The sequence below is a fragment of the Colletes latitarsis genome, chromosome 5, assembly GCF_051014445.1.
Source record: "Colletes latitarsis isolate SP2378_abdomen chromosome 5, iyColLati1, whole genome shotgun sequence".
NCBI lineage: Eukaryota > Metazoa > Arthropoda > Insecta > Hymenoptera > Colletidae > Colletes > Colletes latitarsis.
The window spans coordinates 32,610,412-32,637,232 of NC_135138.1; the positions used below are offsets into that span (position 1 = coordinate 32,610,412).

At 34.9% G+C, this 26,821-nt stretch overlaps 3 protein-coding genes across 6 annotated transcripts in view; all 3 read left to right on the plus strand.

Moving 5' to 3' along the window:
* The first annotated feature begins 1,245 nt into the window (after nucleotides 1–1,245).
* LOC143342047 (uncharacterized) lies at nucleotides 1,246–14,019 on the plus strand. Its single transcript, XM_076765529.1, has 18 exons — nucleotides 1,246–1,328; nucleotides 2,551–2,775; nucleotides 2,914–3,048; nucleotides 4,186–4,379; nucleotides 4,458–4,580; nucleotides 4,653–4,800; nucleotides 4,888–5,098; nucleotides 5,179–5,391; nucleotides 5,459–5,607; nucleotides 8,287–8,364; nucleotides 10,352–10,534; nucleotides 10,619–10,750; nucleotides 11,201–11,394; nucleotides 11,465–11,575; nucleotides 11,818–11,962; nucleotides 12,030–12,240; nucleotides 12,386–12,595; nucleotides 13,050–14,019. Exons 2-18 carry the CDS (start codon nucleotides 2,595–2,597, stop codon nucleotides 13,285–13,287), a joined length of 2,856 nt encoding a protein of 951 aa, XP_076621644.1. The 5' UTR covers nucleotides 1,246–1,328; nucleotides 2,551–2,594; the 3' UTR covers nucleotides 13,288–14,019.
* A 1,390-nt stretch (nucleotides 14,020–15,409) lies between these two features.
* Nucleotides 15,410–17,721, plus strand: LOC143341769 (uncharacterized). The gene has a single exon (XM_076764930.1). It carries the CDS (start codon nucleotides 15,441–15,443, stop codon nucleotides 17,181–17,183), a length of 1,743 nt encoding a protein of 580 aa, XP_076621045.1. The 5' UTR covers nucleotides 15,410–15,440; the 3' UTR covers nucleotides 17,184–17,721.
* A 1,438-nt stretch (nucleotides 17,722–19,159) lies between these two features.
* Nucleotides 19,160–26,821, plus strand: part of LOC143341805 (transmembrane protein 114) — a 31,768-nt gene continuing 24,106 nt past the window's right edge. For 2 of the 4 annotated variants that reach the window (XM_076765033.1, XM_076765032.1), the window contains exons 1-2: nucleotides 19,160–19,326; nucleotides 19,731–19,835. The gene's annotated coding sequence lies outside the window, so the exon portion shown is untranslated. The remainder of the gene's footprint in view (nucleotides 19,327–19,730; nucleotides 19,836–26,821) is intronic. The other 2 variants (XM_076765034.1, XM_076765031.1) reach the window with 1 other exon arrangement.

The following is a 26,821-nucleotide window of genomic DNA, read 5'->3' on the forward strand; positions in this document are numbered from 1 at the left end:
ATAAAAAGATGTCATTATAATTTACCTATGGTATATAGGTCTACTGTACACAATATGATCGCTTATTTATTTTTGATTTTCATATTGTATCATTTGTATAATTCATTGATATGCTACTATGAATGATCGAAATGTCTGTAAGATTTCTATTTAAAACTAGATGTTATTGGTACTGTAATTAACCCACAGAGGATGCTAGGAATACGATTAAAAGGAACTGTAAATGTAGATACCGTAATAGACATAAGATTTAGATTTAAATAAATTTATAATGATCGACAGTGAGAGAATAAGGCCACTTATACGTGTCAGTGGTCGAGAACTGCTGTCAAAGCGTTAATAAGTATCAATTTTTCGTCTAGCGATAATATTACTTTTCCTTTTATTACTCATTGCGCAAATGGTTATTATCAGTACTTCCAGAAGACTATCGTTTAGATTAATTCTTTGAAGAGTGGATACAATTTATGTCGAAAGATAATACTACCGTTGATGTATGTATTATGATTTTATGCGTGATAGTATATCGGTATCATTCGTTTTTTTAGTAATCGATTTTTCCGAGAACAGATGCTTTTTACAATCGAAGTTTTAATTAATCGACGATCTACTGTAGTGCGTAAACGCAATACGTCAGCGACTTGTCAGATCGCTGATTAGCATTATGGGAAACTATCTATTTACATAGTATTGTATTTTAAAACGAATGAATTTAATTTGTTTGATACTATGTTCAATTTGTATTTATACAATCTACATAAAAAATATATAATTCTTGGTATTTATTCACCAAGTCGTATCCAGATTTTCATTATACGACAAACCGGTTATACATAATGATGTGTTCCCTTATTATCTAGCAGAATTAATTAACAGTACAATTTAAAAATATGAATATAAATTCTTGACAGATAGAAGGATGGTGTTCATTGGAATTCAAATTATATTCGAAAAGGTTCTATAAAGTCCTATTAAGTACAACCTGAGACAAAAAGATAGTGTGTCTTTGTTTTTATTAAATATATAATGCAATTAAAATTTTCGGAATTTGCATAGATCGTAATAATGTGTATTTTTGGAAACCACAGTCTTTTTGTTTTAATTTGTACGATTCTGTCGAGACGTACGTTAACGAGATACGTATACATTTTCTTGGTTGATATTACAATGTGCGTCAAAACATATACGTAATATGCTATATTTTTGTCTTTGACTGTATTAATGCCTCAGGTGATTGGTACATGTGGTGGTTGGAAATTGTGCTATAAAAGAGGAAACCGAAGACATAAAAACAATTTTATCTCTAAATCGCACAGCATACGAGTCAGGTGAGCAATCAGTTCTTGACCATTTGTCTAAACGACCACACGTAAGTAATATGCTCCGGCACTGAAGCTGCATGTACTTCGTTGCATAGAACACTTTTATTAAAAAAACAAAAACTTATAAAATTTGTCGTGCCCTGAAATTATCAAATTTTTATCATTTGTTAACTAATACTTATATTTTGCGCAAAAAATTCACATACATACGTGAGATTTTTAATAAAAGGTCTCATGAATAAACTAATAAAGAGTTGTGTGACATTTGTGTACGTTCAAAAATTAATGTCAAATTATTTTCTATCTAATGTCTGCAATATATACATTTCTAATATACATTTTAGCGTAGCATTATTCTGCAAAGTGAGAATTTAATTTGTTTGTAACATTTATCCGTTTAATTATTTACTTCATCGTTTCATTAATCGTTTTAGAATTCATAAAATGAAAAAAAGTTATGAACAAATTCGAAAATCGATAGGATAGCTTGAAGATTTCTCGTTCGATCACGTGAAAATAATTATACGACAAAATCGTGGCACGTGAATGCTGTAGCCGCACGTGCGATAACGCGTTATATAATTAGAATTAAAACAATACGCTTGTCGATACGTTAATGCAATCTTTATTATATTATTTTACGTTAACGTTTGTATTAAACAAAGCAATTGTTTTTTATTTCAAAATTAGAATTAAACACAAATTAGCGCTAGTAGTATAAATAGTAGGAACGGCTCGAAACCTGATTTGTAATCGTTTTACAAACCTAGCAGCATAATTAACATTAAACGAAATGTTGCACGATTGTTAAATTATAAAAATATTCAGATAATATTTAGAAAAAAATAGTTCATACATTACGTATAGAGTATACATAAAAATTTTAATATTCGATGGCATAGCTTTTTTGTTTTAAAATATGTATTCAGCGTTTCAATATTCAAGATTTGATACTTTTTCAAATAATCGTAACTTGGAAAAAATATATTTCGGTGGTTGAACAGTTCCGTTGATCACTGTGTGAACACAAATGTATCATCGCTTAATCACTCATAATACGCATGCACTATCAAATTTATCAACCGCCACAGTGACATTGATTTTAAGATAAAATGGCAAGCTATAGATTTCAAGAATAGTCACGTGCATTGCACCTGATTTATTTCTGAGAATAATAGTCATATTATTATCAAGATTGTTAATCTTTCTAATTAATTTTTAATTGCAGAGTCAACGTATACTTTGTAAGCGATAAACTCTAGAACCAAAGAAATGCTGGATATAAAAATCTTTACGTTATTGATTGTATTCGTTTGTTTCGAGAATCAATTAGCGTCAAGCGATGCTGAAGTTGATTTTTGTTATTCCACTGCCGTACATCCGTATCTGAACGCTGGTTCAAAAACAGCTTACCATTATATGCATGGCTTGATTACAAATACTAGTATACCAAGTAAGTATTAAAAGCTTTCTAATTTACAATCGAAAGAAAATAATAAAGTTTTAAATACCATTTTCTCGAAAATTACGCATTATAAAAGAAAAAAAATTTACGTTACATTTTCAATTTATTATACCTTATTTCCTGTAGATTGCAAACCAGTACAAATTTGGATGCTGGCAAGACATGGGACTCGTTATCCAGGATCGAATGAGATCAACAGTATAAAAAAGAAATTACCAAAACTTCGACGTAGTATTATTAAAAATCATGAGAAATATGGAAGTAAGTATGACTTACTGAGAATTATTTAGACAGAGAAAAGTAGGTCGACGCGCGTCCGATGACTGTGTAAGGTCATTCTTTTTTTGATAAAAAAGTATTCTGTGTAGCAATAGTTTAAGGATAAAGAAAACGTACGAATTTTGTAATCCACTTGGGTGAAAATCGGATTAAAACAAAGAAATCGTAGGAGTTGTTACTAGCGTTACTGCTAACAGTAAGAATTACAGGCAATCACTCTTCACTCACGATAACGAGTTTTAAACTGAAGCACTTATGTTATCAGCGCCAAAAATGCTCAGATAGAGTGATCATGAATGAAATTATTAATATTATATTGTCCCATAAAGCTCACAGATAGCATCAACCGCTGTTCTTTTAATATTAAGGAGAAACTTTTGCCAGCTGTCCGATCATCGGGGCATGTTCGATTACTCGGACAGCTTATCCGATAGTTGGCAATTTCATACTTCGCTATCAGCATCCTTAGATCGTGCAGACCACATATGTTGTACAATTTCGACTGTGACATTCGATTCGCATCTAAAAGAATTGTCACGCCTATTCGTTAGTGAATTTTTCAGTTTGATTAAATGATCGTGAATTAGTTCTGCCCATACGTTAACACTAAATTGATCTTGTAAGCCCACTGATGGACATTGTAAAAATTCAATACACCGTCTTTGATAAATTGAGCTTCGTCCACTTTGCCATTTACAGATCTAACGGTTCTAGGCCTACCGCCGATTGAAGTATGTCTTTGAAGTCAGTATACCGCGGACGTTCGTGTTTTCTTTCGAATCTTTTTCTTTTTGTCAAACGTCTGTTAGCAAAATGTTTCACCAATGTTACAATCGTCTTTCCGTATGGCAATATTTGTCTTATATTTGTAAAAAGAACGGGAACTGACGATGACACTACAGGCGATACATTATCACTTGCAAATTTTAATCCACGCGTAAGTGGTAGATAAGTAGCACTAGAAAGTGGAATTAGTATTCCATTGAAGATTTTACACCGTTATCGTTTTTATGCTTATCGTATTCCTTTGCATTAAGAGTTTACTTAAAACAAGTACTTTATCACTATTATTTCTCAATAGTCTATATTTTCAGTTCATTTGTTTATATTTATTTCTAGACGGCAGTCTATGTAAAGCAGACATAGAACATTTAAAAGCATGGGAAGTAGATTCAACCCTCAGCAAGGACAGACGAAAGTACTTGACGAAGCAAGGCGAAGAAGATCTAAGATCAATAGCGGCAAGATACAGTAATTATTTCCCCGAACTTTTGCAATCTGATTCAGTTTACGAGGAAAGAAACAGATACAAAGTAAGTTTTTATTAACGCTTGCATTGATACCAGTTATCAATGGAAACTATTCAGGTTTTCATCTTTATTTTTATATAGTTCAGAACGACTGATACCGAACGAACCATAAATAGCATGAAGTTTTTCATCGATGGTCTTTTTGGCAATATATCTAACATCGATACGGATATAGTACCAACGGATGAAGATACTTTATTACAGGTTCATAAGAATATATAATTATCAATATTTAACCGTTTACCTTCATTGCATTAAAGTATACTTTATTTTCAGCTTTATAAAACCTGTAAACCATGGTTAGATTCGAAGCGTAACACATCGATGAACTTCGAACATAAAGCTTTTCTGAATGGTCCGGTAATGAATAAAACGATTCATGAAGTCAGTCAACGTTTAGGGTTTGCGGATGATCTTCCCTTTGGTACTGAATGCTATATCATAAATAATTTTAAACGATATTAATTTGCGTAGAAAAGGGTTCGTTGTTCAATTAATCCATTTGTTGCAGATTCTGTTTCGACTATGTACACTGCATGTACCTTCGAAAGAGCTTGGTTCGTCGATAAACTGTCTCCATGGTGCGCTGCTTTTACAGAGGAGTCACTGAAAGTATTCGAATACGAGGAAGATCTTTACTATTATTATTACTCTAGCTATGGTCGTGAATTGAGCGATAAGATTGGCTGCACAACGTTGCAAGACATGTTTAATCATTTCTCGTATGTTTTTAGTTTAGAAAAGATCACTCAAACATCGATATACAGCTTTCATCTCAAACTCTGCGTTTTAAATATTTTAGGAAATTAGAGAAGGGAGATTCGAATGACGAACCATACGGTGTCTTTTACTTCACACATAGTACATCGCTTCAGTTGCTCTTCAGAACGATGGGATTTGCAAAAGACACGATACCTTTGAAAGCTTCGAATTACGAAATCATGAAAAATAACAGAAAATGGAGCACCAGTCATCTTGTTCCATTTGCTGCAAATATAGCAGCTGTCTTTTACAGGTACGATTTTTAAATTCGTTTATTTTTGCGATATTTTACTTAATTTTCACACCATTGTTGCTTTCAGATGCGATTCGTCGAATAAAGTGAGATTTTATCTAAACGAGAGACCTTTGTATTTGGAGGGCTGCGATTCAGGTGTTTGCGATTGGCAATATTTAAAGGAGACATTGGGAAACACTGCGTTCAATTGTAACATTGACTTTTGTACGCAATGAAAATACTGTACATATTTGCGCGAACAATGACTGTGACTTTTAAGTTATAATTTATAATTTTAATACTTTAGGAACCTATTTTAATTTATTAGCAAATTCATTAAAATTCATTTATTTGACGTGTTTCTTTTATTGTTTACACATTTAGGGAAAACGTTGGCTAAAAGTTTGTCTTTATCCCTAAAAAAAGTTAGTAACATTAAATATCCCATTTTAGCCAATTTTTCCCAATTTTTCTTTACCTTTAAAATGTTTCTTTCTAACTCCTTCCTTCACTTTCGTCAAAATGTATTTTACACTCGTATTTTCGTACATCGTACGTAATATACGATCCAAAGATTGCGCACTCTAACAGTTTTCATGGTCAAACTAAATCCATTCATTTTGAAATTTCAAAAGCAAATTACATAAGAAGGTATATTAAAGTAACAGCAAAAATGATTGGTGTTGAAGTGAGTACCGAGCATGTCAAGTGTGCCTTTGTCAGCGATTGTGTTGATGAAATTACAGTGTCATAACGTGTCAGATGCATGTGTGTTCATGTTTGAAGCAACGAAGCTCGACGACCTTATATTACTGTCGCATAAGCTAGCGTGATGAACGATGGGGCTTATACGTTATAACACATTACAATTTAATGACATTTAGTTGGGATTGATATAACAATTTGTCATCTCCTTGTGGTCGGCTAATATCACTATTATTACTTTATCAGTTAATCAATTATCAATGTGGGAATAAAATTATTCAACTACTATCAATTTCTGTTACTTATTTGATTGATATTTCGCGTTAAACGTTAACAATTTAAAATTGCCAACTTTTAATCTAATTTAATCTCATTTAAATGTCGAACTTGAAATACATTTATACATTTATGGTTTACTATTCTCTGCAGGTATATATAAATTCGATGAACGTTGTTGTATTATGCAAATGCACATTATAATCTTAATTTCAATTTTAGCAAACATATGGTTTTATAGAGTAGCAATTGCATAGAATATACAGGTGCGATGCAACGAAGCTTAACGACCTTATGTCAATGCCATCTAAACTACCGTGACGATTTGGTGACCACGATTGTAGATGTATACTCAAATAATACAGAACGTAATAATTTAACACTCAGGATTTTATTACGTGGCAAACGACGGACATTATAACGATTGCATAATATAATATTACGTTAAAATACGTGCCAACGAGTACAATGGTGCTTATAAAAATTATATTACAATAATATCACTAAAAATTTCATTCAATATTTATTATTACATTCATAATAATTACTGTTTATCGAATTAAATAAATAACATGCCAATAATGACTAATCAGAGCAATTCAGTATTTTATAGCGCCTGTAGCGATCATGATTAAAATTACAAGAAGTTCGTGGAAGAATTCCATAACAAGTACAGCATAATAATTCGTCTGCAACCAAGGATAGCACTATCGCAGTTACTTACGTCATAGAACAAAAATCACGGTGACGAATTGACGGATTTAACAGGACATTTTGCTATTCGTACAAATTTTTCATTTTGAAGATATTAATAAATGACAATTACATAACAGAACAACAGGCTAAATGTCAAAATTAAGTAGCCGTGGATCTTTTTATTTCAAATTTTCAAAACTATCGCCCCCTAAAAATTAAAACAAAAATATACATCGTTTCCTGAGGTTAAAATTGTTTTTCCTATTTTCAAATTAGAGCGTACCAAAATTATTTCTTCTACTGAATTCTATTTTAGGCAAATTCAAGTTTCTTTTATCGAGAATTAATTTTCAAACTTCATGGAGCAACCAATCGTTTCTAAAACTTGCTTTCCAAAGTTACGCTTCGAAATATAAAGAATTTTTTTATTCGCGTTTAAAAATTTATATTTTCCGGGTGGTAATGCAAGAACAGAGAGTTTTTAACGAGCCACATTAATGTGACTTAGGGGTTCTGTTTCGCGTTTCGTCCGCCCTTTATATCGATCGTGCGTGCCCGAAGTAACGAACCTTTATGATTTTATGTTGCTCACGAAATACTATGCTGTACCAGGAAAGGATCAAATGCTGCAATCCGTAATACACTATTCAAGGGGACTCTATGGCTGGAACTATACGACTTTTACACACAGTATACGGTAGAAGCAACGAAGCTCGACGACCTTACGGCAGTGCCACACGAGCTACCGCCTCGAAAGGTGGTCGCGATCGGCATATCGACTGGTGTACCTTGCATTTGACGCTCTTTTCACGGTTCGCTTATATTTTAAGCGGTGACACGGTGTAAGTTTCTGCGGCATAATTGCACGAATTAAACCAGAATCGACGAGGCTCGTCGCTCGCGATCGGTCGTCCCTCGAATCGCGAACTTCTCTAAAATCTCTCCGATCGTACGTTTTTCTCGAAAAAAAGAGCGCGAACACGATATTCCTGCGAATAATCGAACGGTATTCTTCGAACCGATCGTTTCGAACGGCATCGTGCAGCAATCTTTGCACGAAGGACAATGTAAACGTTAAAAAAAAACGATCGTTCGCTCGGAAGATCGATCGCTATTCGTGTGTCGAGCATCGTTCAAACTGATTTAATTCGCGTTAAAATAACAAGAGGTCAACGTACTTTACCGATCGAGTAAAAGTGAAAAGTTGCTAGTGTGAATCGTACTCTCTCTTTTCAGCCTTTTATCTAGGTTCTCGTGCTCGATTTAATGCGCCTAAACAGGGCGTGAAGTCAAACATCAAGTTTCATCTTTACGGTAATTTCTCAATTAATATACAGTTTTATACATTTCTTCGTAACCATCGATTTCCATTTTCGTATGCTGATTATTTGCTATTGATATGAAGTTCGAATGTTCTGCACAGACGTTTCTCTGACGCTACTTTTTAACAGTTCGTTACGCGTATATTTAATAAACAATATAAACTCCGGTCACGAGTGCAACGTAAATCATAATATTTCCTGAAATTGTGCACGAGCAAAGAACAGATGAAAAATATTTAAGGTAGGTCATGAGAGTCAGCCAGTGCAGCGGTATCATTACGGGCAACAAAATTTATCTCATTCAGCATTCCACTAAGCGCCGCTTACGCATCTAGGAGGAATTTCATTTGAATAAACAAACCCACCCGTGAATAATTAAATCGTTGAATGGTAGCAACAAGGATCGCCAAGCGTGACGTCGACGTCCTACTTTTGTTCCCAATTATCAAGCACAGGTTACTGTCCACCGTTATTTATTACGCGATGGTAAACTGTTCTGTTCTTCGTCGTGACCGGCGATGATTCATTGCTGCGATCGAACAAAAAGAAACGGGGAATAACGCTGATAACGAGTCAACGAGAAAAACTTTCGAGACTTTCTTCGATCGAACGTCGAGTTATTTACATTTAAAAATTATCACTCTCAGCTTGAAATTCAAATTAAGAAGAAATGGTTTCGTTCGTGACAGCAAGGTTAAAGATACGCGACGCAGAATTATTATAGTTTTGTAGTAAAATGAAATCAGTACTAGCCGTACACGGCACTTGATACTTGCGGACACGAGACATTAACAATAAGTAGGCCAAGTAGACTTATTAGACTGAAAGAAGGCTTTGCTAATCGAGTCACTGCCCATTACATTATCCTCAACGATACTTATTCTTAAATTGTTCTTTTAACCGGATCCCGCCTTCATAGGTTCTTAATGATTCCTCGAAAATTTTATTCGAGCATCTTCATCGGTATTAAATGGCGTGCATAAAAAAATGACCAAAACGTTTTGCACGCAACGATCGGTAACTTTCTGACTCGTTAACGTACTTTGGAGAATTAAAATTCTGGAATTTTTAAAACCTGTTAGTAGAACGTCGTTAACTCTTTAATTCGCAAATTCAGCGGCATTGAAAACGTACGAATTCAAAATAATCTCTGCAAAACAGTCGACGCGAATTAACAGTTTGAGGTGCAAATTTGGACGAGGTGTCCTGATAACAGGAAGACAAACGTTACGGTTGAGAATCGGTTGCAAAAGTAATCGCATCACGGAGTCTAACGCTTCAGCAAAACTTGTTTCTTGCCCGGGAATTATGCAATATGGCCGCTCGTGCGCGTAATGCGTGAGCACATCTTAACTTTCACATTCATATTTCGCATCTATCCTTAACCTTGATGCACTATTAGTATCTGTTGCACGCAATTCTCAAAGCAGCTCTTTTCGAGCCGCAGACCGAGAAAATCCGTCGAACAACAATTTTGTCGACGAAGCAAATGATATTTCGAAGCATGGAAACGACACGAAATTAGATAAATAATTTTAAATAAATATTCAGGGCTCTGTTAGAAACGATGTTGAGTCAATAAGTTAGTACAGCGTGCGTTGAGTTATTGATTATATAAGTCTTAAGGACGCCAAGGATAATTTGCTCTTTGTTTTTTCAATATAGCCATGAAAAATAAGAAACTAATAAATATCCTTCTGGTTATATAAGAACAATTTTACGTTTAGTTGGTTACAATTTACAACGTCCGTAGTAACATGTGACATCAGCACAGGAAAATGTAGGTTTATTTGCTCGTTGTACTTCGACTATACGTAGCGTTCTATGTGTTCATAAAATGCATACACATACAGTGCTTTATATTTTAATAACTAGCGTAAAATAAATCCTCGATAGCTTTAGTAATAAAATTCAAAATAAATTTCAACTTTTTCTATAGATATTTGTGTGAAAATTATAATCGATTTTCTTATTTTCAGGTCCGGTAATGGCTTCAAAAATGAACGTTTCCGTGTTGTTGGTGATTTTTTTAATAAATCTCGTATACACGCGCGATATTGACTATTGTTTCGCGGACGAAAACGACCCGTACTTGTACGTGGCCACCAAAACTGCCTACCATTTCGTTCACGCCGGGAAAACTCGGTTTCAAGATGTACCAAGTAAGTAATCCATAAATAATAAATTCAAATTCTTCGAGCGCACAGGATCGAACGTGTCTCAATAATCTGTCGATTATTTCGTAGACTGCCACGCAGAACAAATTTGGATGCTCGCTACTCACGGCACACGCTGCCCAACGGAAGTTGAAATCGCTGAAATGCTCACATTAACGGAAATACAGAGCCAGATAATTAACAATCACGAAACACGGGGAAGTGAGTAGATTTCTCTATACAATTTTAGCAACAATTTAAATAAAAATAAATAGAAATTTATTCGTCTTGCAAACTAACTGGACAGCTCCTTAAAAATTCTGAAAGTAGGTTTATTGTTCGGTAATGAAACTTAGGAGTAAAAACTACTTCCTTTGCAGTGGAAGCAAGTAAACCAGTCCGCCGCTAATTCAGGTCATTGACACTTTTTCGTATCGATCTTTGCTACGCGTCGTTTTACGTATTGATCAATAGACACATTCCTAGCACTGTACCTTAGATTTATGGATTATGTCGTATAAGGTCTGTCTCTCTAAATTAGAACACGCTTATCGTCGATACTAAACTTTTCTCGTTACGCGATCGTTCTGTCTAAATGTAATTTTGTAACGCGCGAGCAACGACGTTTTGCGATCGATCGTGCATCCTTCCTGAACTTCTTTTGTCCCACAGACGGTCATATGTGCGACAGGGACTTGGAAAACTTGAAAAGATGGAAGACGGACGCGTACCTTGTAATGGAAAGAGCGGAAGTTTTGACACCGCAGGGCGTCGAAGATATGAAATTGCTCGCGAGACGATTGCACAGTAATTTCCCACAGCTTCTGCAACAGGGCAGCGAGAATATAACGCCGGAGAATTATGTGGTACTCGTAATCGTTAAAATAAAATCGTCAAGCAGCAATGATTCTCACGTTGTAAATAAATTATGTACAGTTTAAAACCATCGACGGCCGCGACAGTATGGGATCGTTCATGGAGGGACTGTTCGGGGACAGAAATGCAGTAAACGCGGAAGAACTTTCTGTGAACGACACTTTGCTTTCTGTAAGTAATTAAGATCGTGATAACGACGAGTTAGGTAAAAGAGTTCTTACGAAAACGCGTTCCTCTTACGTAATTATTACTAACACGATATCTGTTAATATATCTTTTAACGACAAAATAAATTCTATGTTTCAAATTTCCCCAAGATTTTCGTTCCAATGTACAGATTCACTGCACCTGAATTTTAGAAATAATTTCGTCGCGGTTAAAGCGAAATGCGATTTCTAGCACTGTTCTTCCAGGCATATAAAACATGCAACACGTGGGGCAACGAGTACAACAACATTTCCACCGAAGTCGTGAGCAAATTTGAGGAACAACCGCAATTTCAGAACCTCATACAGAACGTCAGTCGTCGCCTTGGTTATTTATACAATATCTCGAAACGTGAGTCGCGTTCTCGCCTCGAACGTACCAATTTTTACGAGTTTCACGAAGTATGTGATCCTTTCAGGTTCAATCCTAACGATGTACGACATTTGTCGTTACGAAAAGGCTTGGACAGTGACGAAACTTTCTCCCTGGTGTGCCGTTTTCAGCAAAGAGGAGCTCCGTGTGCTGGAATATCGCGAGGATCTTTACTACTATTACAAAGCCGGATATGGACGCGCAATCAATGCGCAGCTAGGATGCACGCTGTTGCAAGACATGATGAATCACTTTTGGTAACTATTGTTTCTTGTCTTTTAAGCGAAATTTCCTTCCACTTTCGCTAATCGTGCAACGACTCTTTCATTGCTACGTAATACTATTGAATTTCCTCGATCTACGTCGTTTCTACGTCGGTGATTGCATTTAATGTCCTTTCAGGAAAGTGGAAAAGAACACAGACTCGGTCGAACCGGAAGGCATATTTTATTTCAGCGATATTATAAGCCTGCAGAATCTCCTGACCACGTTGAATATAAATAAAGATCAAATGCAACTGACTGCTTTCAACTACAACAACATGGCGAAACGTCAATGGCGAACTTCTTTCATTTCGCCATTCGCAGCGAATTTTGTCGCGGTGTTCTACAAGTAAGCTATTCCGTTCGAGTAATTTTCAAGCATCGATTAAAAAAGTCAATCATTTTTTAGTTCAGCCAAGAATTTTATTTGAAAATAGTTAAAGATCATTTAAAAATGTTTCACTTTTCATTTATTAATTACTGATAGAAATAAAGTTATTTTTCGTTCGTACACTGATCTGTGTTGACACGAATGCTGGAAATGCTGTCTCGAATAAGACATTAACTTCACGCTTTCTCGACGTTTTAATGGGGTTCTCTTCGTTCAAAAATTATGATCCAAGCGTGAATTTATCGCGTGTTTTTCAAAGTTCCATCGTGAGCTTGATATCGCGTTAACTGACGTTGACTAATGCTCTCAATAACACGGTAGCTCGAAATGGAATGGCTTAAAATCACGAACGTCTGAGGAAAATGGACAACGGTTGGCCATAGTCATCAGACGTTTCTATTTTTGTTCACAGATGCGATGGCAATAGTCAACCAAACAAGGTCATGTTTTACTTGGCCGAGAAACTAGTCCTGCTCGATGGATGCGACGTAGGGCTTTGCGACTGGGAATATTTCAAACAAAAGTTCAGTCCAGTTATTAATCGATGCAATCTTAATGTTTGCTGGAACGAAAATAACGTTTCAGCCATCGCTCCAAATATCATTCTCATTTTCGTTTTATGCTTTTCTCTAGTATTCATCAGGAAATAAAAAAACACACACACACACACACACACAGATACGCGTATGTGTTCAGTTATCGACGTTCGTTGTTAACGAACAATGCATAATAAGTTAAATATCATCGGGTAGAATATTTCCTGACATTAAAAATTGCGCTTCGCGAATATTCCGCTGTGCTTTCAAGTCGCCAAAGATGTATATTTAATGTCTTTACTTTCCTATTCTACTGCTGTATACGTAATTTATAAACATTTATCGTTGTCTATCGTCATCCTCATTTGTTTATATTCCACGGATACGTACGCGGATAAGTTGTATATTATTTATGCCATCCTTCTTTTTAATAACGTCCGTCCGACTCATAGTGGTTGCACAACTACACGCAGAACACAACTTTGCTATCACACTCTCTTACATGAAATTTAAAAGCTTTCACCGTTTACGATACAATTAAATGTAAAGTTCCGAATATTAAGCTTCTTTCATTTTGTAACGTCGTATATTTTGTTCGTTTATATGTAACGTGATGTTCCATTCTTGAATAAAATATTATAAGGAATAAATGATTTACTTAAATAAACGTGGGGCTCGCTGTATGCGTGTCAAAAAATACCTTATTGCGATGAATAGAATATATTTTATTAACAACAGTAAGCGTAATTAAAATTTAACGAATTAACCAAAACGTAAATCTTTTGAACGAACAAAAATAGTAATTGAATAATAGTTATTTATAGATAATTGCAGATAACCGTGCTACGCTGTGTATTAATTTCGAAAAGATCTTTTATTTTTTTTTTTTTAAACACGTGACCTTACATCCAGTTTACACAATTACGGTTAATAGCGTTAATAAAATTATCATAATTGTAGGAATAATGAATCTTCAAGGATCATCTGTAAAATTCTAGGCTATGGTCAATAAAATTTGCATTGGGCGTGCAAATTACTGATAAATTGAAGACACTGCCAATTAGAATCAATTGGTTGCTCCGCCTGCGTGCCGTTTGCAGGTGAAGTTCATTAACAAATGAATTCATCGATGCTGCTTAAACTTAAACAAATTTGTACAAGGTGGTATCGTTTGCTAAATTAACAAGCAGCGTGCATGCTTTAGTCTTTCATTTATAATGACGTTAGTACGGCGTAGAGAATAATAAAAATAATTAAAAACTAATCAGATAAAAGAAATAAAATGATAGAGTATCGATGATAAAAAGCAACGAAAGAGTAGATTAAAAAATTATGTTTAGTAATACTAGCGATACATCTCTTGATATCTGACATACATTTTACCTAATGGATTCTGTTATTATGAAATAAAGGCATCTTTTTTATGCTCATTTGATCCAAAGGAATGAGTAAATGAATACAATACTGATATATGGAATAATATACCAGCATTGAGTATTTATTATTTATTCAGTATTTTCAAAATATGTTTCTAATAACTAATTATACAGCAGTGCAGGTTAATGATATACAGGGTATTCAGCCATTCAATCAATTTCTTGATTGAGGCATCGTTAAAAAGTTATTAAAAAATTAAATTAAAAAATTTCAAATCATTCTGGAAAAATTAAAAAAAAAATTGGATGCAAGGTCTACTCTTACTTTAACGTTAATAACTTTTTAACGAAGCCTCAATCAAAAAATTAGTATTCTTGATTTTCGTCTTATTTTGGCCTCTAGAATCTCTCATTAAAATTTTTCCCAGGAATGGTCGAACACCTTCAATACAATGATGTACAAAGTGTGTCTTTTTTTATACAAAATATTAACGCGTGTATGTATAAATTACTCCGTTCGTAATCAGATGAAACGTTTCAAGAGGTACATGAATTCTACCGTATGAATTAAACATGCATATCTTGCATGACGGTAATGCTACACTTGACACGTATGAAATTATTGCGTGAAAAAGTAACGCGAACAAGAACGTTTATTGCATTCAGTCAATCGTCGACTTTCTACTTGCAGTTAAGGCGCTACTACTATTCAAATTTGTTCGGTTTACTTAGTACAAATTTACAATTCTGTATTGACTGCAGATGTAAGTATTACACCGTTGAATTCTAAACTTTAAGCACAACGTAATCGAGCACACACACACGCCTATGAAAATTAATTCCGAATGTTTTAGAATTTTTATGTCATCGGTTAAATAAAGGAATTATCTCATGAAGACTACTTTAATACTATCAACGCTCCTTTTGACGATGCAGGAAATGAGTCATTCGAAATACTTGACACCCACCAATCGGATACTCGAGGATGTTCTTCGGGCAACAAAACCTTTGGATGTGCAATTTGTTATCCAGGATCTCATCGGGGGGAAACACGACATCATCGACGAGATCTATAAATCTGTGTCACGAACTTTGCCTACGAGTTGCATTTCCTTGAACGAGACAATTCCGATGGAATTGCCGTCGTTTCGAGCGCATTGCTCAACATTAATTATATACGTCTACATTTCAAAAACTATACCAGACGTTCGTGGAGAAAACGACATCGTGCGTGTCATTATATACGATGATAATCGTCCAAAAGTTCTGCTGATAACCGTTCTGGAAGAAGAAAACAACAATTTCGAGTCGCTTCTGAAGGAAATGTGGAGGATGAACATTCTCCACGCAATGATTTTAGAGCTATCAGAATCTAACGGGGACGTGACTGCAATGAAGATTCATCAGTATAATCCATTTATAAATGTCTACGACCGACAGTCGTATTCGTCGAGTACCCGATGGTTCTCCAACGAAATGACAAATCTCCATGGTTATCCAATACGCGTGCACATTGTTATCCGATTAGGCCATGTGGATTTGACGAGGTCTCCCGATGGGTATCCTTTGAATTATCATGGCCCGGATGTGAAACTTTTAAACATACTTTCTCGTACCTTAAACTTTACCGTCGTTACGATTCCCCATATGGGAATACTGGGTCCTATCAAAGACGGAACTGCTGAATTTTTGATGACGACACTTCCTTTGTTTGGAACCAACTATACGTCAGACCTGGCTTTCACTTTGCCTATGAAATTCGAAAAGTGGTGTCCAACCATGTTCGTTAAGTACAAGTACAAAACCTACATGGCACGAGCCTTCATTGGATTCGCTATAAACTACGCCATCGTTTTTATAATCTGGGTGATATCGATTTTCATGAAATTCGATTCGAACCAGTGGCAGCCGCTCAAGATCTTTGGCCTGATAATCTCCGCCTCCATACAAATGAAGCCAATGGTGCACGCCGAAAGAATCATGTTTATCGTCAGCATGTTGGTTTCCTCTATCTACACGTCGAATTTGTACGCGGATTTGACCACTGCGTACATGCACGTCGCGAACGAGGTCGATTACATGAATTTGGAGGAGTTCGAGAAATCCGGATTAGTTCCCGTCGTAAGGAGACAGCTTGCTAACATAACATTTTTTAACGACGACCAGGCTTTCATAAGATTGAAGAAGAAGGCGGTAGCCACAGATTCGCTGATCGATTGTATGGATACTATGGTAAAGCACAAGAATGTCAGTTGCTTCTTGGAGTTGACGGAGGTAAATGCGTTGATTCATCTGGATAAGTACAAAAGTCCACCGACTGTAAAGATCTGCAAGCATCTCTGCTACGCGAACCCACCGAATGCATATTATTTCAATCCACATTCGCCGTACAGAGGTGTCATCACGGAAATTATAATACGCGTGGAGGCGTCAGGTATTCGAAAGATGTGGAGTAATCATGATATCGATCAGTCGCGATGGAAGAAGAAACAGATGAACGTTGGTACTAATTGCAGCTCGCTCGTGTTGAGTCTTATTTATATTCTAATGTGCGGGTTTATAACCTCGACATTCGCACTTTTTGGCGAAATTATGGTGTTTCGTTTGAAAAATAAGAAGCAAATGCCGGAATGACTTTTATCGTCGGGGTTCGTGAAGCAACGAATTTGTGACACGTTTCGTTTAAAATATATGCGTGGCTTGGAAATATAGTATCTTGGTATTTCTCTAATATTGTAGTTAGAAACTTTTGGCTTTTCGAAATTTAATTATTGACTCACATTTGAATTTACATATCCATTGTCTATATTTTATCGGTGGTTTTAAAGCAATCAGTGTACAAAAACTATTTCACAATCTTACATATAGTTAAAAACTTGTGCTTATTGAAATTTACGTTTTCAACTTAATACAAGGTATTACGTAATTGAAAAATTATTTTATCTATTCGAAATCATTTGACACAGTACCCAGTAGAATACACGTACGAGTGCAGTTTCTTTTTTGTATTTTACGACTGTGGGTGTTTATTTGTATGTATAGAAATAATCTAATATTAGGACCTTAGAACTTAATGATCCTGTACTTTAGCTGTGTCTTGAAATGCCAACTTATTTTCAGCATGTTTGACCTCATTGCATTGCTGTAAGATTTGTCTATGAAAATAAAGCACGTTAACAAATTAGTAAATGAATAATTTTAATGGATATCGATTATTGTACACTAATTGCGTGCAATTTTGTCGGAATTGGTTTCGTTTTTCGATTAGTATCACAATCACGGACAATTCAATAAAATCCCAGTACCAAAATAAAACAATCACAATAACTATGTATTAAGTATGGATATAATTTTTGTAATTTATAGTTTGTGTTTGTAATATGTTCAAAAATCGTAAAATTTTTAAATATAACTTATTCGTATTTATTGCTGCAAAATCTTATATATATATTGCATTGTTGACTAACGTTGGTTCGAAAATATTTATCTTACTTATTTACTGATATTATATTTTGGGACGAAAGTAAGTTTAACGTTCTTGGATCTGATAGACGGAAATTGATGTGACATAAACCTAGCCAAAGACTTGGAATGTTAAATCTCAGATTAAATATGGAACGCAATAGCGCATGTTTCATAGTTTCGTGACATATTTCACCGGTAGCAACGAGTCAATTAAGTTTTCCTTTATTTTGGATAAGAACAAATATCTAGACATCATTCTAAAAAGAATTGCTAATATAAGAGAACAGATGAAAAATAAAATAAATTATAGCTTCTTTAAGTCTCATTTTCTTCGACTAACTCAATCTCATTGTGTTTCAGTTATGTAAGTAAAAATTCTAGAAAACTATTCTAAAGTGTGTCTAAATTTTAAAATAGTCGGTTAATGTTCCAAAACTTTTTGATCTGTCACGTTTCTTTCGGAGGCAAAGTGCCTTTGAGAAGCGTGTTAAAAGTTTTAGATCACTGACCGACTATTTTAAAATTTGAACACGTTCACGCGTGGGTTTTCAGAGTTTTGACTTACTTGAGCGGGACTCAACAATTTTTAATTTCAGTTCCTCTTCTATTTTTCCTCAATCACAATGTTTTAAATGGAATTTTTGTTTAATAGTCAGAACGTGCCATGGGAATTTAAACAAATTTTCTCGAAATTTTCTCGTACCATACTATTTTCGATTATAATGCCTTATTTATATGTTGGGAGTTGCAAAAGTCCCAAAGGCAATTTCGTCACTTTATTTTCGTCTTATTTTGGTCCGTAAAATGACACTATAAATATTTATCATCAACAGGGGAACACCTTTGTATTATTTTCTAATTATCAAACAACACAATACAAATACGGTAATGCTATCATTAGACTGCAGATCTTTAAACAAATTCATCAGCAGGTAACTACGAAAGTGTAGTCCTTGAGAATTACAGCCAGCTAGGGCAGGGAGATCTTTTTTACTCTTATTCAGACTCTCTTCGTCGCACATTTTTCCCCGCCAGACCTTCCCGTTCATCAGTTTTCCCCGTTCCATTCCCTACGGCTATCCCCACCTAGGGAGTTCTACTCCCGCTGTGAAACCACGCAGCAAGTAGTCGGTGGCACGATCAGTGTCCGACCGACCGGCAGCTTGTGTACGTGGTGGAATCCACGATTACTTTCACGGTTTGTTTCGAACGACCATTTACACCGAGACGAAACCGGATAACCGAAGCGGCCGTCGAATGGAATTCTGGCTGTTTCATCGTCGAACGATACCGCGGGAGAAAGATAACTGAGGTGAGCTACGTCGAGACACCGCGAGACGATGAAACGGAAGCACGTGTCGACGATTCTCCTGTTGAGCCACCCACGCTCCCGTTCCGCTTACCGTTTTTAAACCGCTCGTGTCGTCTTATTCCGAGTCTTCGATCCTCCTTCGAGCTCCAATTTTTTCCCGTCGACGACACCGCTTCGATTCGACGATCGCCAACGATTATGGTTAAACGTCGCGAAATTCGGTTCTGTTCGCGAGCGATTCCATCCGACGGGGTTTACTTTTAACGCGTAACGCGGAGAACAATCAGAGTCGGTTGTAACATTCGTGGAACAAAAGCGAACGCGAGTGATAGAAGCGTCGTTGTGCAATAGAGGCAACTTTTAGCCACCACTCGAGAATTAATGTTTGTTGTAATTGAACGCAGGGGCTCCGTTTCGTCACGAATGTTGTTTGAATTAGTCGAACTCGGTTGTAACGAATGCCGTGGGATCGATTTCTTTGCAGTGATCATTACACGCTTGTAACGATGGTGAGTGAACTGTGCATTCTACATGTTTACGGTGTATGCTCGATATTTCGTTTTGCACGTGTGTAAAAAACAACGGAAATATTAGGGAGAAAATGAGAATACTATATTTACATATCTACGTAATTAATAATAAACGCAATGTTAGTCTTCTTATTTCTGAATTTTAAAATCGATATTTTCCGTTGAGATTTTATTTCGATATTCTTCAAATTTCTCAAACTTTATATTTACGTACGTAATTAATTATATACTTCAAAATATACATAAATGCAAATCATTACCGCTTTTTGCTCGTTACGGCCATTATCTCGCTATGCTCGTGCTCGTTATAACTTTAATAATTACGTATACGATAATATCTTAGGGAAAATTAATCTCATCGTTGCCTCAACCAAGCTTTTGAACGTCACTAATAAATTGTTAGAGTAATTTCGAGATGCGTGTAAGAGCTAGAGAGAGCTACTTTGTCCTTCCTAATCGTGTTCATCTTCACATGTTACGAGTAATTGCTCTGAGAAGATTATACTAACGTATGATTAAGTGGAGATTAATGGGATAATAGATTCGTACTAATCCACGGTAAATCACTAATGAGGAGTAACTGCAATTAAATATCCCTAAATATATGTATACGTTGTATTTCACGAGAAAATTCCTCTGTAAATTACATGATTATGTAGTTAGTATTATACATAAATTAATGGGATAATAGATTCGTACTAATCCACGGTAAATCACTAATGAGGAGTAACTGCAATTGAATATCCCCAAATATATGTATTATGTTGTATTCTACGAAAAAATTTCTCTGTAAACTACATGTTATAGTTACAACTTCTGAATCATGAAGCTTAGAACTCATTAAATAAAACACAAACAATATTCTTTTATATTTCTACGTTTAAGCTCTGTGATAACTATGTTCCGTTTTATCGTACAGTTTAATTTTATTTCTATTCGTAGTTGAACAATAATTTCCGAACCATCGTTGAAATCGTTTAATCGATATCGAATATTTGAATTTTATCCAGTAAACCGATGATGCGTTCTGAAACCATTATTCGAGTTGGATTGTACTTGTTTTATTATTTACTAGCCCTGACACACGACGCGATTTTAAAAATCGCACGAAATTCAACGAGTGAATATTTTCGGTTTCGAACGGTGTTCAATAATTGAATAATCCTAGCGTGTCTATTCAACTATGTTTCATATTCACATAAGAAAATTGCGAAGCTGCATTCAGGCAGATATAATACGCGATTTACGATAATGAAAATTCATTCAAACCGTAGAGTATTCTGCTATAAAGCGAATTCAATATTAATAAATAAAAATTTGTCATTTCAAAATAGAGTTGTCGAGATATTTTCGTAAAATTGAGTAAAACTTTCATTTACATTTCAAACAAATTGAGAGTCGATTACATTTTCTCGAACTACCAAAAGAATATTTTTTTTTTATTATCATTTAATGAGAGATCGAGGGAAATTAATTATGTCTCGTGCAATGTAAGGTCAAAGAGCTTTTCGCGTCGAAAGTTTGACCAATGTAAATTCATCGATTGCACCAGAGATAGGCGTCCTACTGCGTTCTTGTCGGCTAAATTACTTGCGATAATTACAACCGCATCACATGGCAAACAGTAGTTTCGCATGCCACGATTTGCTTTCGCAACTTGTAGATTGAAGGTGGGTTGGGACTGGAAATTTCACCCCTAGGCGACTGCGGGTTCAATACTCGACTACCCCTTGTTTCTGTTCTCCAAGTAACTCTCCACGATGCATTTCGTGAGCTCTGTTTTCGCTACACGTGCTATAATATATTCCTTCGGGGTGCAGATTTGTATTTATGAAGTCAACGTTTCATACTCCCTTTTCGTCTGAATACATTTTACTGTAATTAAAAGAGGAATACAAAATTTACTTAAACGAAGGTTCGTTTAATTAGCTATAAAAGAAGTTAGACGCGTGTAGTAAAATTAAAATTAAAGTAATATTAGTAAATGTAATTTCACCGTGTTTTTCTTCAACGTGAATAGCAGTTTCCAAGTTAACGTGAATCATACTTAACTCGATATTTACAGAAAGCTGTTTAAATTGTAAGATTGTTTAATTCAAACGTGTAACACGTACCTAGCTCCTTTTTGCAGTAGTTAAGATCGATAGCATTACCACGAAACGACATTGACACGCTTTTGTCCGTTTCACAATTCATTCTGACAAAATTGCCATGAATTTTCAGAACGTAGAGAAAGTCATAGAGAATTGGAATATTTCCATTGTTAACCTTTGTAAAGGGTTCTCTGTACTGTTTGAATTTACTGTACTCTGTGCGCGCAATCCTGATTAAACCTGATTCGACTAAACGAAAATTTATATCGTGACTTTCGACCAGGTATATCCAGAAAATGTTGTATTTCACATTCCAGATTAATTTAGAGATTAATAAAAATTCTCGCGACAAATTCAGATTAATTTCAGTATCGAAATAAGCATACGATGCAGTTAAAAAATTAAACAGTATGACGCAAACATCGTTCTTTATTATTCTTGTAGCTGCATGAAACGAGGAAAATTTTAGTTGATTCTTAAATAACTTTCAACGGCTGCTAAGTTTACAATAAAAATATTGTTTTGTTATTTCTCACAACACACTTTAAGATCCTTTACCGTTTTTATGAAATAATAAATCACGAAAGTGCTCGAGTTGAAACGATTGTGTCCTGTAGGTTTCATTGCTTCAAGAAAACGTGAATATTTGATTCAATACTTGCAATTGAAATATGTACTGTAAAGAAAATGAGTACTCAATTAATGATCGAGAAGCATCTACACCTTTCAATTGTTAATAAATTCAGAATTGTGTTGTGACCTTTTTTTCTCAAAAATGAACTTAAATTGTAACGTGCTATCATATATTTACTATTAATGATTTTATTTGAAAATGTATTATCTAGAATATTACTTTTTTTTGGTATTACTTTTTCGTGTCACGTGTGTATATTTATCCTAAATCTTCTTTAATCCGATGTTTTATGTATATAGGGTGTTCGGCCACCCCTGGAAAAAATTTTAATGAGAGATTCTAGAGGTCAAAATAAGACGAAAATCAAGAATACTAATTTGTCTATTCACCAAAAATTATTGTAATTGACTCCTAGATTCGAAAATAATTTTTTCAGAACGATTTGAAACTTTTCATTTTCGTCGAAAAATTTAGGCACCTACCCCCTGTCGATTTTTCTTAAAAATTCCTTTTTCACTTTTAGTAATTTTGTTTGACACTCTACAGAAAAGTTGCCTAATACTTTTTTGTAGGTACCCATAAGCTCTACTTCGGAAAAAAGTTTCATTGAAATATATTGACAATTGTAGGAGTTATGGCTGTTTGAAAATTGGACCATTTTTATGGGGTTTTTCTCATTTTGCGGGGTCAAGGACCAACTTTTCGAATATTTTTGCGATTTGTACATATTTTCCATCAAAATACGCGTAGTTTGCTTTTTTAAACATTGAAATCGACCAATCCGTTCAGAAGTTATGACGTTTTAAAGATTCGCATGAAAATTCGGGCAAACATTTCTGGCCTCAAATTAGATTTTCGGTAAGGAATTTTTTTCTCGAAAATGCGTAGGATTTCGGGGGTACGCGTAATGACCAAAAATGATTGTTATCGACCCCTGCAATTGAAAATAATTTTTTTAGAACGATTTGAAAAATTTTAATTTCGTCTAAAAATTTCAGTACCTACTCGAATTTTTTTCTCGAAAGTGTGTAGGATTTCAGGGGTATGTGTATTCACCAAAAATGATTGGAATTCAGTCCTGCAACCAAAAATAATTTTTTCAGAATGATTTGAAATTTTCGAATTTAATTGTTAAGAATTTTTTAACGTAGCCTCCATCAACAAATTGATACACTTGATTTTCGTCTTATTTTGACCTCTAGAATCTCCCATTAAAATTTTTCCCAGGGGTGGCCGAACACCCTGTATATGTGAAAATTGATGCCAAGCAGAAACTATAAATGTGTTATAAACACCCTTAATAGTGGGAGCACCGTTCTGCATTTTATGTTTCATGCTTGAAAGCATAAGTGAGCTTTTCTGCTTATCCAGCCCGAGAAATCGTAAAGACTTTATGTCGTCTTTAGTCTGCTTTAGACATCGTGCGAGTAATAATCGGCAAAAACAATAAAGTGTGTTACGACTTTATAGAAAAAAACGAGGTCGAACACTTAAGTAAGTTTCAGTAATCACGTTCTATATACTGGAACTAAAAACGATGATAGTTTATACAAGAAATAGGATAATTCTTGAATCAACCACAATTTGGCAAACATTTACCGTGTAAGAAAAAATTAATTGATAAATGATATTCAGGGGAACGGTTTGAAAATGTTGGGGAAGGATGTTTTATTCGTCGAATAAATCACTGTAGTTCACTATACACGACTCGGCTAATATATTTGTAAATAGAGAGTTCTGTGAAATTTGGCGTTCGTTCAACGAAATTAATTATTGCTTCTATATCACGGAAATTCATTAACGATATATTTTATTTTATTTTATTCGGAAACAATCTTTCGAGGTCTATTTTAAAACACAACTACATATTATGAAACGTATCAGTACGTTTTATAACGTTATGAATCACTTGTTTAAGAATATTTTTGTCATCGCTCGGTAACGAATTCTGGCACACGTTATGCCTCTTTGAACGCAATGGGTATGTATGAGAATTTCATGTGTATCCCTCGTTTGATCTTCACGCGTACCATAAATTATTCATTTACGACCGCTGTAAATCATCCATGAACTTTTCTGTTATCTTTGGAGGCGGCGATCGACGATTGAAACGTATTGTTTAATGCAGTGCTCTAATGAAAGCGTTTCGCAAATCAAATTAAACAATCGAGCTATGGTGGTAATTTAGCTTATTATCGTTTAAACGATATATCGACAATAATACAACAGTTGCGCGTTCATTCATAAACATTCAATAAGCACGCGACATTACATCATTTTACTTACACGTTTCACTGTTTATTGCCTTGATAAATTTATCTTTCTGTTTACATTTAATAGGAGAAGAGAAATAGTAGATACAAGTATTAATTAAATAATGATATTATTTGATTTTTTGGTTGTCAGAGTTTCTTTTTGCTATCTCGTCGAATCGTTCTTTTGGGCGTAATAACGATTATACTTGAAAAAGTCGTACCACTCCGTAACCTTAGATAAAACATGATTCCCTAAATCTATAGTACGCGTAAGAAAAACCGGGATTACGCACATCAAGTATTGCAGACGAGGCAGAGTCACTGACCAGTCGCCGTTCTCGCTACGAACTGCTGTGGCAGCAAAAATAATCCGAATTTCGCTGCCAAAATTCAACGGCACATTCTTGAAAGTTCGCACTTTCGAAAAGTGTGAAAGAAAAAATAGATTTCTTTGAATCTCATAAGTGGAACCCTTTGAAAGAATCATCTATGTGGCGCGTTGCTACAAAGTTGAGTTAATTAGCGTGAAATTCATCCGACTGATAATTTAATAATACTTCTACAACAATTGTTGGCCACAGTACATGCTTAATAATTATAATTAAAATAACATTTTAGGTATTTATTTCTTCCCTATATTATAAAGACAATTTATATTATTTCTTTTCTGCTCATTCTACTAATAATTTAATGATACTTCTACAACAATTGCTGGTCACAGTACATGCTTAATAATTATAATTAAAATAACATTTTAGGTATTTATTTCTTCCCTTTATTATAAAGACAATTTATATTATTTCTTTTCTGCTCGTATTTATTACTAAATCAGATTTTAAAACGTTATTTTAACTGTATTAAGTTCACATGTATGCTTAACGAAGATGTTTAATAATAATAAACAGCTTTGAATGCTACACACGAACTAAGTTTACCAGTTCTTCTTATATCAGCGAGAAGAATTGAACGCCACTTAAAATAACAAAGGACGTGGAACGGATTCTTTAAGACCTGCTCGTTGTTTGTAGTTTTCGTTTCATCAGCTGTAAAAATATTCACGAGCGCTCTCGACCCGAGGGAAATATCGTTCCGTGCCCCGTTCGACTGAAAAGCTCTTTTTCCGACGGGGACTCGAGTCCTGCAGTATCGTGATTCAAATTCTTGCGGTCATTTTGGAGCACCGGTACTCCGAATTTTCTCACGAATGCTCGTTGCCAGCCAACGAAGTCGGGAAACGTCTGTGTTTATTCGAGGAGAGCTCCCCGGCTTTTGGCCATTGTATTTATACCGTCCAACCAAAACAGACGCACTACATACATCAGCTTTTAAACACAGCAGTTTGAAAAACAAGAGAGTACGAAAGGAGATCAGAAACAGTCTGGTAATGTTACCAAAATTACAAATAATTTCGCGCAATTGTCAATTCACGTGGGATTCAAGCGACGGTTCTCTCGATTTTTGTTAAATAATTGCAGTAGAACCTTCGTTATCCAAATATTTTACCATTCGAACGATCCACTGTGTTCTGTTCCAAACGTTCTGCCATGCAAATGGCGCTCACTTTAAGTATCCATCTCAGCAATGATTAAATCAACAGACAGTTTTCTATCCTCCAGAAATTATTTAAAACCATCGTTTTTATGAAAATGAAAATTAAGAAAAGAAAATTGGAATATTTGCACGTGGTCTTAATTAATGATAATGTACACTGTACAGTTCCTATTATTTACATTTCCATTTGAAAGCATATCTCTTATTATATTATATGCTTTATCTTATTCGTTCGTTACGTGAACATTAATAATGCATGTGAATTAAATTCTTTCCATTAAATCAAATATTTTTCTCAGTAAATGAAAATAAATGTTCATTGTGTTATACTTACGGTCAAATACTTTCGAAAAGAGATGCATGTTTATCACAAGTTTATAATACTTGAAAGTATTTTTCAACAACCGTGGATATCGTAGTAAATAATAATTA

Bases quoted from the DNA above. Each gene is read 5' to 3' on its own strand.
- LOC143342047 (XM_076765529.1), top strand. From the start codon at position 2,595: ATGCTGGATATAAAAATCTTTACGTTATTGATTGTATTCGTTTGTTTC. The intron at 4,581-4,652 runs GTTCATAAGAAT...CTTTATTTTCAG, and splicing joins ATGAAGATACTTTATTACAG to CTTTATAAAACCTGTAAACC. The intron at 11,963-12,029 runs GTGAGTCGCGTT...TGATCCTTTCAG, and splicing joins TTTATACAATATCTCGAAAC to GTTCAATCCTAACGATGTAC.
- LOC143341769 (XM_076764930.1), top strand. From the start codon at position 15,441: ATGAAGACTACTTTAATACTATCAACGCTCCTTTTGACGATGCAGGAA.